The 13,637-nt window shown below is 34.9% G+C and overlaps 3 protein-coding genes across 11 annotated transcripts; 1 reads left to right on the top strand and 2 right to left on the bottom strand.

Annotated features, from left to right (window-relative positions):
• Nucleotides 1–245: 245 nt before the first annotated feature.
• jub (LIM domain-containing protein jub) lies at nucleotides 246–7,475 on the top strand. 2 transcript variants are annotated; one of them, XM_086914461.1, is made up of 7 exons: nucleotides 246–677; nucleotides 827–2,710; nucleotides 3,612–3,702; nucleotides 5,329–5,498; nucleotides 5,568–5,630; nucleotides 5,702–5,884; nucleotides 5,965–7,475. In XM_086914461.1, exons 1-7 carry the CDS (start codon nucleotides 663–665, stop codon nucleotides 6,184–6,186), a joined length of 2,628 nt encoding a protein of 875 aa, XP_086770587.1. In that variant the 5' UTR covers nucleotides 246–662; the 3' UTR covers nucleotides 6,187–7,475. The 2 variants fall into 2 exon arrangements, with proteins under 2 accessions (XP_086770587.1, XP_003692685.2); XM_003692637.4 differs by having other exon boundaries at nucleotides 657–2,710.
• On the bottom strand, nucleotides 6,400–9,205 carry LOC147656568 (mitochondrial inner membrane scaffold 1-like). Of its 8 annotated transcripts, none has more exons than XR_015294206.1 (8): nucleotides 9,048–9,200; nucleotides 8,781–8,971; nucleotides 8,418–8,706; nucleotides 8,200–8,345; nucleotides 8,043–8,122; nucleotides 7,897–7,915; nucleotides 7,542–7,748; nucleotides 6,400–7,038 (listed from the first exon to the last, which is right to left on the bottom strand). XR_015294206.1 is itself a non-coding variant. In XM_086914466.1 (7 exons), the coding sequence occupies exons 2-7, from the start codon at nucleotides 8,917–8,919 to the stop codon at nucleotides 7,732–7,734; spliced, it is 690 nt and encodes a 229-aa protein (XP_086770592.1). In that variant the 5' UTR covers nucleotides 8,920–8,971; nucleotides 9,048–9,200; the 3' UTR covers nucleotides 7,522–7,731. The 8 variants fall into 8 exon arrangements, 4 of the variants coding, with proteins under 4 accessions (XP_086770592.1, XP_086770589.1, XP_086770590.1 ...); XR_015294203.1 differs by having other exon boundaries at nucleotides 7,542–7,744; XR_015294204.1 differs by lacking the exon at nucleotides 7,897–7,915.
• Nucleotides 9,206–9,294: 89 nt separating this feature from the next.
• Nucleotides 9,295–13,259, bottom strand: LOC100872843 (angiotensin-converting enzyme). The gene is made up of 13 exons (XM_086914462.1): nucleotides 12,658–13,259; nucleotides 12,185–12,322; nucleotides 11,936–12,094; nucleotides 11,779–11,878; nucleotides 11,554–11,697; nucleotides 11,165–11,468; nucleotides 10,910–11,062; nucleotides 10,718–10,842; nucleotides 10,463–10,638; nucleotides 10,222–10,382; nucleotides 10,029–10,151; nucleotides 9,767–9,951; nucleotides 9,295–9,629 (listed from the first exon to the last, which is right to left on the bottom strand). Exons 1-13 carry the CDS (start codon nucleotides 12,742–12,744, stop codon nucleotides 9,532–9,534), a joined length of 1,953 nt encoding a protein of 650 aa, XP_086770588.1. The 5' UTR covers nucleotides 12,745–13,259; the 3' UTR covers nucleotides 9,295–9,531.
• Nucleotides 13,260–13,637: the final 378 nt, after the last annotated feature.

Here is a 13,637-nt window from a genome sequence, read left to right as displayed (position 1 = left end):
AGTTATCTTTGATAATAATAATTGACATTCTATGGAAAAAGAGTTGAATTTTATTGTTAATAAAAGAAAATATTTTGTATTACCTTTGTCAATGGATGGATTTTCATTTTGTATCGACCATAGCGCCAATTCAACTAAAAGGATAAGTCGTTACTTTGAATGCAGGAATCTTACTTTCCTTTACTGAAATCGAGTTTGTGGCGCCACATAGTGGAGGAAGATAATAACACAAGTTTCGTCTGGATGATTCGTAGCAGGGGAAAATGTCTCGTAGGTATCTGGTTTGACGAACCATGATGCGTGCGGGATACATGTGTGTGCGTATCGTGTGAATTTTCGCAGGTGGTGATTTTTCGTACGGAACGAATTATCCGAGATTTTGTGCCGGTGGACAAACGCTAGTCGAAGCAAGAAGACGTGAGTTCGAGGCGCCGTGATCGCGGGGCGTATCCCAAAATCGTGGGGGAAAAACGGCCCTGATTTTGTCCAGTAAACTTCGTCGCGATATGTGTGTCGTGTTTTGTCGCATCTCGTGAAAAAATTGCGATTGTGAAAAAAAAAGAAGCGTATGTAAAGACGATTTAAAAAGGTTGGACGATTTAACAAGTCGAAGAAAATCGATTTGACATGACGACCACCGAGCTGATTCAGCTTGTCGAACGATGTCGAATTTCTTTGTAATGATTTTTTTAAAATCTTATTTTTAAACAATATTGATATATAATTTTCGCACAATAATCAAGCAATCTTTTTCTCTTATCATCGATCGCCTTACTGTGAATCACTGCCAATGTGTAACTCGGCCGACGATTCTTACGTACAAAAGCTAGGTTATCTGCAACTCGGGGATGAACCTACTGACGCCGGCGGTGCATCGGGTACCGGTAGGGTCACGGGATCACGACCTGAGGCCCAGGTACCCGTGTCGAGAAATACCATAACAAGAACGGATACCAGAGTGTCTGGTAGACCAGTTGGTGCTATTGAAAGTTTCATTGAAAGTAATACTGATACTTGCAGACAATCAACAACTGATTACAAGTTATATGAACGTGAAAATATAATAGCTGCATCAAGATTTGCCACACCAAAACCTGTGGAACAAATCAGTGCTCAGCAACAACAAAATCAAAACCGTATGAGTCATCAACAAGCACCGGTATATGAAAATATTGACTACTATCCACAACAAAATCAACCACATCCTCCTTATTATCATCCAGTGGAATCTAGAAAAAGTCCTAAAAGTAGTCCAAGAGGTTCATTAGCAAGTGAATCTTATGAACCCACTTTTAGAAAAGCACAACCACAAGTGCCTACTGGAAACCGATATCAATCTGCATCTCCAGCAAAAGAATTACCTCCATATGAGGCACCTCCTGTGTATGAAAATATTCAGGAAGTACATTTTCCAGATAATACGCAAAATAAACCTGGTCCACAAGTTCCACCAAATTATTATCATCCAGCTACAATTAATGGTGGTGATTATGTTGTCATGACTGGTAAAGTGGGTCAAGCACAAAATCAGAGGGGTATAACGCAAAGTTTATCATATACACAACAAAGAGGAAGCAATATACGTGGTCAAAGTTATGATGGCTCAAGTTTACAACGATGTGTTGATTCCTCTACATCAAGGTACTTACAAGGATCCTCTTCATCTTTGGATCATCAGGCTGGTAGAAGTGCTTATGTTCCACCATCTGAATTACAAACACCAACCAGAAATTTTAATTATAATTCTGAACAACAACAACATTCTCCCAGATCAGGGCTTCCTTACCACAGTGAGTCTCCACCAATACGCTTACCTCCAGAACCACATCATTATCGTGGCACTCTGGATAGTTCAATAAGTGGACAGCATGGATTTAGAGCTTCAAATCATATAGAGAATGTACAACAGCCACAATATCGTCAGGATAGCCCTCAAAATTATAAACCGTACATAGAATCAAACACAAGAAGTACAAATGCAAATATTACAGGAGAAACTCAAGCTAGAAACTCACCTGTTTATGGTGTGAGGCAAGGAGAACAATCTGCTTGCCGTAACTCTCCTTGTTACTCTCCAAATAGAGTGTTGCCATCAAATGAAAGAAATTATCATCATCAAGAACCTAGAGCAGATTTTCCTGCCAGAAATTCTCCAATTTATTCTTCTAACAGATCAACAGAGCATTTAAGATTAAGTAATTTACAAAATGACAGAAATTTCGTTCAGGACGTACCTGATCCTTCTGAAACATCAAAACCATCTCCCATGTATTCACCTAGCCGTAATGATAATTCCAGAATTGTAACTAACAACAATAGTATAAGAGGTTCTCCAAAATCAAGTCCAACTCATAATCAAATATCATCTGATACAGTCGCACAAAACGTGATTAATTCACCAAGACATGTGTCACCATCTTCCACGAATAATATTGGAAGTCCTCTACGTGGTCAAATACAAACACCAGTGACTACTGGTACACCTACCACCACAGAATCTGATCCAAATGTTCATGGACCTAGAATTACCAGTCTCCCTCCAGGGGTGACCAGTGGTGTGGCCGGCCCTGTCTTTTTAAACGCTGGTGTACCTGTACTGCAAAGGCCATCCGAACCTGAACCAGAGGAAAGAAAATCAGTCAGTCCACCAATGAAACCGACATCTGGCAAGGGATTACTACCCTACAATGTCATACCACCCAGACCTTCCGTAAGGAACTATAACATAAAAAAATTAATATACGAAACTTGTCTCCAATTTCTCCAATTAATATAATAACTTTTTAATAAACGTATTTTCTGCTTTTTTTCTTTGTAAAATCAGTCCACAATGTAACGCTATAACCATATTAATTGGGTTACGAGAACGCATCATTGCTTTCGATTTGTGTTGGCCGATTGCCAAGCATGCTGATCCATTTGCATACTGATTTAATATAAAAGCTATAGCGACTAACACTTTATTTATACGATGTACTCCGATGATTTTCTAGAAATTGTTGTTGGAGAAAAAATAAAAAGATTGTATATTTTTTTGTCATGCCGTTCAAGTTATAAACAAGTTATAAAAAAATTTGCGTTTCTTTTCATATTTAAACGATGATGTCATGAATGTCAGTCGTTATCGCCAATATTTTACGTAATGACTGACCTATGTGACGATAAGATTAGCCGCCTGCCTAGATAGATATACTGTTTCAAACAATTCGAAAAATATTTCCTTTCATGATTTGCTAAAAAAAAAAAAAAAAAAAAAAAAAAAAATTGGCATGAATTTCGAAGACTTTTGGCATCGTTCGAAAAGAAACACGATATTTTACGATTCGTGACGAGTCCTTTCTTCGAACTCGCGCTGAATCACACATTGTAAATTGTCAGCTCCTGACAAGCGCTGTATAGTTACCGTGCAATATTTTATTCATAGACTGTGTACGCATTCCCGCGATGCATGTAATATACCCTATGTATCGACTTTTCTCTTTTTGCCTCTTGAAACGTTGTTTGTAACAGTATGCAAATTTATGTGTCCCTATGACGAAATCTTATCTCGATCTATGGCACCATTTGTCACTCGACCGATCACAACGCGGGATGTGATTTATTTCTTGCAGGGTCCCACCGAAGCGGAGAGAAAAATAGAAGAGTTGACGCGACAACTCGAGGAAGAGATGGAAAAGCAAGAAGAGGAAGGGGAATACTTTGGTAAGAATCGAACAATATCAAAACAATCGTCGAACGTTCACGAAAATATATAAGATATCCACCGATATCTTTAAATCTGTTGTTCGATCGAAACTTTCTCATTGCATCATCTTTATTAAGAACAATATCCTTATCGATTATCGTGATTCGTTTTTCCAGCAATATTGATATAATATATTTAAACCGATCAAAAATTCGTTAATTTCGTATAATTCCGTCATTAGGGGACTTAATTTCCGACACGTTCCGATCCATAATTTGCGGCCGATTCCGAGAAGGAATAAAAAACTAGCAGGGGTACCGTGCCAATTCCCACGGCGCAAGTTCCCTCCTTGGTTAGACCGGTTTCGGAAAATGGAGTCAAGTTTCAGTGTGTCGCGAAACTTTTTAACAGCGACGTTTCGTTGACATTCACTCTCTGCCCATTCGTTTCCACCTACGTGTCTTAGCACCTACATGAAGCACCGCAAGTGTGCGCGTTACATGCGTATGTTAAGATGCACGCATACATATATCATTTCTCCCTTGTATTATACGTGAGTATCGATGCAACGTAAGGTGATGTTCACATTGGGCATTTTGCACGATTCTCTTTTGAAATCAATTATTCGATATTTCAATGAAAAATATTGCATAATATAAAGATAGAGCTTCCAAATAATAACGGTGCAGAAATATCAATGAAATATCATCATCCATATCGTAATCGACGAAGAGATTTATAACATTACTTATTTAAAATTTCTAAAATATTTTGTCACACGTTAAAAATAAAGTTTCGCGATACGTTTTCTTACTTTAGTAATTTCGAAAAATTATACAATCGTGAAACACTTATCAATGTAGATAAGCATGCATTCGATGCAAATTACTTTCGTCCATGCCTATATTCGGTTCCCTAACATTTTTTTTCAAAACCAGTATTTTCAGAATTATTCATACACGATAGTGGTCTAGATTTTATTTGAACGTAGCTTAAACACGAGGCAAAGAGGAACTGAAAGATCCGCGCGAGCGGATAGGAACTTCAGTTGAGCGAGCCAATGTCGAGTCGAGAGGTAGCCTGGCGTTTAGGTTGAGCTTAGTTTCTGCTCCTCTTCGTTTTTGTGTACGAGTTACTATTCTTCGTGTAACGACCTATACACGGCAAACAACCGTGGCCAGGTCGCGCTCGCCGCGGTAAGTAATCTCGTTATAGATAGACTAGTCCGACTCGTTGGCGGATTCTAGTTCGAGCGAGACTGGCCTAGTGAAACCGAACCGTCATTGAATCGAAACTGCAAGTGTCACGAACGGTGAATGAGGGATAAAGGATTCCTGTGGTGGGAATGGCAGGGCCGGTATTACCCATTGATAGTTGTAAGTGCGTTTCTTCCAACTAGTTCCTCTGTATCGTGCCATTAGCCTATGTTTCTGACAGTTATTGACCCTGAAGAGCGGATCTCATTGTCGAGTATCGATGGGGGTATTTTTAAACGCTGCCAATGCGACCGAACTATAGAGTTATGGTTGACAAGGCACTCGCACGATTCCAAAAATAGTTCAAGGGTTTATTGCCACGAAGAAAATATTGTCATATGGTTTTGACGCGATATCTCTAAAGTATACCTTGATATTTTCTCTCAGGTATCTGTCATACATGCGGTGAAAAAGTGACTGGAGCTGGCCAAGCTTGCCAAGCCATGGGCAACCTTTATCACACAAATTGTTTTATATGCTGTTCGTGTGGAAGAGCGTTACGCGGCAAAGCGTTCTATAATGTTCACGGAAGGGTATACTGCGAGGAAGATTATCTGGTACGTAAGACACTAATTGCGATGGACGCGTGATACGATGACGTAGCTCATAGAACGTTTTGTCCGTAGTATTCTGGCTTCCAACAAACCGCCGAGAAATGCGCAATCTGCGGTCATCTCATCATGGAAATGGTAATTAAGTCGATGATGTTAAGATGACTTACGTTGGTATTGTAATTAACCGAGTATTCCCTTGTCCATAGATATTACAAGCAATGGGGAAGTCCTATCATCCAGGATGCTTTAGATGTTGCGTTTGTAACGAATGTCTTGACGGTGTTCCCTTCACTGTTGATGTGGACAATAAAATCTATTGCGTAAACGATTATCACAGAATGTTCGCGCCAAAATGTGCCTCTTGTGGTAAAGGAATCACTCCAGTCGAAGTAAGTAATTTCATTTTCATGCGATGTAATTTCTTCTGGATCTAAGCAGATCTCGAACAATGGGTGGTTTTACTTTTCAGGGCACAGAGGAGACCGTAAGAGTCGTTTCCATGGACAAAGATTTCCACGTAGATTGTTACGTTTGTGAAGATTGTGGCATGCAATTGACTGATGAACCGGACAAACGATGCTACCCACTCGATGGTAGACTTATGTGTCGTGCGTGCCACATCCAACGCATATCCCACACACAACCCAGGGCACCGCAGCCAGTATCAGCTAGTTATCAATTTATGGGATAAGTTAAGTTAAAAAGTTTTAAATTGAATGTTTAAAATTGAACTGCGCTCGTATATCGGTCATCCAATGATAAATATGGTAAGAATTGATTAAACAAACAGACCTATTAATAATATAAAACTTACGTATGTCTATCAAAATATCAAAGATTTATAAAGTAGAAATTCATAGGAAACACAGATGTTGATATTTACGCAATATGATTAATCTATATCTACGAAAATAATATAGCTTTATTGTTCCTTTTTAACGTGAGACGTTGATATAACCTAGCAAGACTGGACACATACAGAATTGAAATATTTAAGGCGCGTACATACTTACAGAAATTGTCTGCAGTTTATATCGAGAATATATATTTGAGAATATATGAAAGAGTCTTGTTGGATATATATGATATAGATACAACAGTTAATATATAATATGTATAAGAACGATGCATATATTGACTGCAGACGATGTCTATAAGCTTAAACGCCTTCATACATACACTGCCTCTTGGGATCATTTAGATTTTATAGTCAGGTCGATGTTTGATCTTTTTTAACAATATATGTGTATATCCTATAAGAAACAATTTTCCATTGACAGCTATTAATATAAGTTAACGGTATATTTAATATATGTGCTCTTATTTATTTTGTCCAAGGTACTGCGACAATGCAGTAGTCTCGTTAGGATGAACGAGTTGCGCAGGCAACTGTGATATATTAGCATAATAATTACATCGTCGTTAAGCAATGATTCCTTATTTTAGTTCGTGTATATAATATGTGCACAATTTTATTGTCAAGTCGTATCCGTTTTTTTCCTTTTTTACGATTAAGAATTTGGATTCGCCTCGGTATGATGGTCTACAATAAATATGCCGTATTATTACCATATTCGATGTATCGCGTTTGCTAACAGTATTTATTACGACAATACATCATATATCGATTACTAGTATCAAAAATTTCATGCAATACTCTTTGACGTTTATGATTATTACTCAGGAATTTTAATGATACAATCATAATGTTATTGTTGGAAATTTATATAAATCTTAATATTTGAATGATGATGAATATTTGATATATTAAAGAAAAATAATTTTAAGATGTTACAACGCACAAAATGTGCTGCCAAAAAAAAGCTTCTCTATATCTGATTAATAAATATTTTTGCGTGTAGATAACATAGGCTGATGATAAGTTGCGTGTATTGTAGATGAAAAGTACAATGTTATTTAAATGTATGCACGGTATGTAAGGTAAAAAAACATCCGTTCAATAAAGAAAGATATATCTGACTTAGTTGATTTTTAAGATTTAAAGGTAAAGGAGTTATACATTATCTTTTGTATAATATTACATACAAGATTTTTCTTTTATCGTAACATCATAACGTTTACACATTTACAAGAATTAATATACATCCACCCGATCATCCAGGTTTTCGGATTATAAATTTTTATCCATTGATCAAACAGCTTCGTCTTATCTATTCGCTATGTTTTTGGAGGTTCCGTACTTCGTTCTATCGTTTTGAATCCTGTTTTTGTTGTTTTACTTGATTCTGCTGTCTACAACATAGGGTACATGTTATAATATATGAAAAAATATAAAATAGATATCCTAAATATAAAAATAGCGTACTAATAAATCTAAGGCAGGCAAAAAAGAAATGTAGAGATAAATTATAATTTCTGATAATAAAAAAAGTAAACCTACACACAATTTCATATGCAGACTACATCAAGAAGGCATGTAGGCATGTAAGAAATAATTTAGATATCAGTTTTAATTGAAAATGGTAAATTGGGTTTAATCTTAGATTAAAAAAAAAACAATATTTAAATATATTTATATTTGCATACCATATGTGATTGTTTACCAAATGACAGAGGTTTTACAATTCCCGATTTGCTAAGTTGTCTAATTGCCATTGTTGTACATCCTATATGTCATGTACGAACATATTATTATTCATTTTTCGTAATCGTAAATCTAATACGTAAATCTTTATTAAATTACCTATAGTGATGGTATATCTAACAGGTGTGAATATTTTATAAAGAAGATATGCTAATGCCCAATTTCCAACATCTGAGTTTTTTACCACTTCTACATATTTCTTACTAAAATGCATAAGTTCCATAACGTATGTAATATCCACACCACTGAAAGAATAGACATAGCAAAGTAGTGTAATAGTGTAACTTACCATGCAAATACCATATAACAGAGCTTACTTTTTAATTATAAAATAGAACGAGACCATCCAACCTATAGAAGTAACTATATGGACTGGTATTAAAACATGCCAATAATCCTTCGTCATTTGCTTCATTTTCGCAAACACTGATACTTTTTTTGCCGGTTCTATCTTCGGGATATTCCCCTTACTAGCGTTCAAGTTACAATATCGCGCCACCAGAATATTTTTACTAAATTTATGCTTATATGGTATTTCGTACGTTTTAATATGATTGAGAAACGGGACATAATTGCACGACAAATTTCTATAATGTAGATGCTTTTCTGAAATTGACGATATCATCTTGACTTGTATTTTTGAATCATCGTCAAAGTAATAACTTTACGCGTTAACCTACCGAAAAGTTTAAATCTCCAACGTCCTGAATTGGTATATCGTATAAAACGCGTTGTTTCTAAGAAATTTTTCGTCGCCAGTATGGGAGTAAATCCTAAAGAAGATGCAAATCTCATGCCCCGGCAAAAAATCACATCCATTTTTCAAAGATGAGTATTGATATTTCTAACCAACAAAATCCTGTTGTTCGTGCTGCGAGATGATTATAATGTTGATTCTTTCGATTCGCATATTTTACACAGATAAATTGGACAGAAGAACAACTTACCGGATGATTTTTATGTTCTGGCGGCGTTGACTTACGTTGTTATTAATAAAAATTACGTAAATATATTAGCAAAAAAAACTCACATGTTTTCTATGTCGTATATTGTAAAAGACTGTTTGATGATCAGAACATAATCACCGACAGCTGAGCCATCTACCGAGCTACGCATCGTTAATATATAAGTGATCGCCATGTTTGCTAAGATATAGATATTTTGTCAGGGAACTTCATAAACAACTGTTGGTTATTATTTTTAACAGCAATAAGATTGATTCAGAATATTTATAAATAAATTTACAATACAAAACATTATGGGAACATTTTAATATAACATATAAATATGCTGATTTTTGGCATCAATTGCTGGTACATATACACAAAATATAGTTATCTTTGATTGCATAAACTTTGTTTTAAAGGTTTCATAAGATATTTACATAATTTTTTTTATATGTACAATGATATTTTAACCTGTATTTATTTGCTAACACATTAAAACTTGCGCAATAATTAAAACCAGTGGAAGAAATAATTGCGAGGTGATTTTTCGAGCGCCATTTTGGTACCAGTGAAAAAATAACGCTGAAATAAATTATAGATTATAACTGCAATATGTTATAAATATATTTATAACAATATGTTATAAATATTTTTATAATTAACATATTTTATAGAATATAGTATCTATAGTATAGAATTTTTATTATTTTTATATTTACCTGTGTCGTCGCGATTTGTAATCCAACCGACAACCGGTTCCATTTCATTCTGTCGTTTCAACCATTGATTTAAGGGCTCGAAATATCTTAATATAGCTCCAGCATCCATTCTGTTTGTTTTTCCCCTTGTCATTTGACGCACAACATCTTTCCAAGGTTTAGATGAACCCATCGACAATACATCACTAAAAAAATAAAAAAAAATAAGATATATTTTTTTTAAATTTTATCTATCGTCACATGATAACAATTTATCACCCACGATAATAATCTTCCAGCTTCTCGTGATCTGTAAAAATCACAAGTATGTAGATCACCAGTGTGACCTGCTATTTCACATAAAGATTCGAACAATTGAAATTGCAAAACAACACCAACAAAATATCTAAAAATAAAATGTTATCAATAATTGGAATTTATTAAATTGCATTATAACTGCAATAAAAATTGAATACTTGGCGTAAAGAGCATCAGCTGGTACGTGATACTTTGAACCAGGATCGAAATCTCTTTCAGATCGTGGCACTGGAGGAACAATTCCTTGGTATTGCAATCTTAACTCCCACCATTTGTTCGTCATATCCGCAACACCCTCGTTGAACACATACCACCTCCACTTTTAACATAATACAAATACAAATTTTATATTTTGATTTCAATAAAGATATCGTATTTGTAAATAAAATATTGCGAAACCTCATCGACTATGTAAGCAAATGGCATGTAGGCAATTTTACGAAGCGCCATTAGCATTAAGAAATTGATATCACTTCCATAATCATCCGTAGTATTGTCGTGTAATTCGAGTTTACTTAAATGTTGAGGCGTGAACACTGAGAGTTCGATTGCATCGCTGACTGCTTCGAAGAATCCTAATTTACAGTCGTGAAATTATTAATATTCATCCAGTCATTGAATTTTCATTATTAGACCAATAATGTTTCTCGTTACCTGGAATTGCCTCGTTCCTAAATAATAATGGTTGATCCCGATACTGCAAATAATATTGTAATCGAGCGATTTCGTGATGAGCCGATAGTAAATCTTCCATCGTGACTCTCGTACATTGCTTTATCCTAAATAAATATTTCATTAAATTTCATTAAATAAAATTGTAATATATCAATTAGTAGTGGTAAATACCTGTAATCGATTCTATTGCAAAAATCCCAAGCACTAGGAGAACACTTTACGTCTCTGTCGATAGGTTTCTCAAACAAGGAGAATCTCCAGAATTCAGGAGGCATCGGTTTCATACCGAGTGAAGTAAAAAATTCCTCTGCTATTTGGAACATCCTTCAATATTTTTCAATCGCTTGTTTAATTTTTTTTTTTTTTTTTTGAATATCAATTAATGATAGATTTAAATATCATTCAGATGTGTGAATAATTTATTACCTTAAAGATGTGAAACTTTGAATCATCATCTCCAAAGTGACATCAAGCTTCTTACTTGCCGGAAACGGTCGCACCAGATCGTAAAGTTCTTCCCAATTTTGCGCCCACATGTTCCCCAAAATATGCGCCGGAAGTGGTCCATCCCTTCTCACCTTGTCCCCGTATCGTTCGAATAATTTTGTCCTCACATAAGTGAAGAGATTTTTATACAAATGCATAATCGCCGACATTACATCCGCTGTGTTCTGTTGGAAATATTCTTCTTCGAAGAATTCTCTCATTTGATCACCAGCATCCTGAAATCCTAGATCGAAAGATATTTTTAAAAAGGGAAAGTTTTTAGAAAAATATTTATATTTACGCGTTTAAATATAAATCTATTCTATCACCATTTAATCTAGCAGCTTGATTTGCTAACTGAACATATCTTATATATTTGTTCTTTAATTGAGGTCCAGTGGCTTCGTGCCAAGCGTGCCAATAATATAATAATTCATCATAGTTTTTCGATTTTGCCATTGCCTTATTCACATCTAAAAAAATATGAATACAATTATTTGATATTTTTAAATCGATTGATCTTTATTTCATGTAGACTTGATGTAGAAACTAACCGTGATCCAAACTTAAATCGCAATTTGCTTCTATAGCTCTGTAAGGACACACTCGTGTTCTCGCGTATATTTCCTTCATTTCCAATATAAGATTGTGTAACTGAAACCATTTTTTTAATCTTTCAATTGACTATCATAATCATATCTTAATATTTACCTCGTTAAATTTATCATCGGTCAAAGAGTTTCGTCCTTTTATAGCAATCATTTTGAGTTCCCTTTGAGCGAACGGATCTCCTATTCGACTCCAAGCAAAACTTACGGCCTTTCTCCATGAAATTCGGTCAAATTTCAGCTTCAATGATTGTTCCTCTATCTATGATAGAATAGTTTTTATTAGAATATAATATAAATTTAATATATAATATAAAATTATAAGTTTTTATTTTGTATTTAATAGTTTAACCATTCTTCGACGATTCTCTTCAGTGACGTTCGTCGCAAAATTCCATTGCGCTGTTATTACTCTCGTACACATCGCAGAAGCTTCATTGTCATATTCTCTAAGAAACTGCAAAGCATCCCCTAAATTCACGTTCATACCCTGAATTGAATTCAAAGAAAGATGAAAGGGATTTTAATATGTTCGATCATTCTATTTCATATATCCAAACAACAATGTAATAAAATTGTGCAACACTATTTGTTAAGCGTGAAAATCATTCCTACTGGCCTAGATAATGGTATTATGTGATGCATGACTAATTAGAATTTTAAATACGAATTCGGCCTAATATCCTTGAGGGATATAATGAGCCTTCTTCCAACCGTGTCAAGTAGGCAAGCTTTTATCAAAGTGTATCATCTCCAAATACCGTTAATGTGATTTATGAACGACAATGAAGTAGAAAACATTGAATTGATATTATATTTCCTTACCTCTAAATATTTGTTGAGGCTTCCTTGCATAAGAGAGCAAACGATCAAGATACCGATTAATTTTCTTACGATCATCATTTTTATCATCGTTGGAATGAAACCAAAAATCAATCAAATAGATAGAAAAAATCGTGGATAACTCTGGAAATCGTTTTTCATTCTCACGGGAAATGAAATACAATTAGAAAGTCAGGATGTTGACCAATCGATTCTTCATGCACTACTGAGCATATTATTCTTGTCATTTCAATAACGGGTCTACTTTTTTATTTTTTTTTTTTAAATTATTCTTTAAACAAGATTGACGAAAAAGAAATATAAATTTTCTTTTCACAATGATCCGTTAACACATAAAATCTAGTTTTCACTTCCTTTTATAACTAAAAACTTTTGATTTGATAAATTGTAATTTTTTATATCGTCTCACATATATATGTATAAGTTCGATGAAGATATCTTCAACTCTTCTTTCAAATAAAAAATTATTCAAATTTTTCGGAGAAAAAATATCGGTAAATACTGTTCACCAGTTCGATCAGCAGTTGATCGAACAATCGGTACGTCGATGTTGTCGTCGCGAAACTGAATCACCAGATTCAGAAAGAGAGACATGGTCTTCCGGGACGGATATTCCACGGGCGAAAAGAGGAAGGGACAGGCATCGTCAGTGCGTGAAGCGTGACCATCCAACATACCGTGGCACACGCCAAAATCCTCCCATCTTCAACCCGATTTTAGTTTCTTAATGCGTTTACAACAATGCATGAATGCAATTCATGGAAATGGGAAATGGATGGGAGACTTCGATTCTTTTGTAGAAAAAAAAAAAAAAAAATCAGAGAACCGAAACAAGAGTTTCTAACGAGGGACTTTTGTGAAAAAGTGAATTGAATGAAATTATTGATGATCGTTTCAACAATGGCGTTCAAAAATTGTGAATCCATCCCATAAGAAATAATAACTTTTATCTTAATCGCGAA

This window comes from Apis florea, unplaced genomic scaffold (genome assembly GCF_048593485.1).
Source record: "Apis florea isolate Af1SG1 unplaced genomic scaffold, ASM4859348v1 contig_3587_pilon, whole genome shotgun sequence".
Lineage (NCBI taxonomy): Eukaryota > Metazoa > Arthropoda > Insecta > Hymenoptera > Apidae > Apis > Apis florea.
This window is presented reverse-complemented; position numbering and strand designations above follow the sequence as displayed.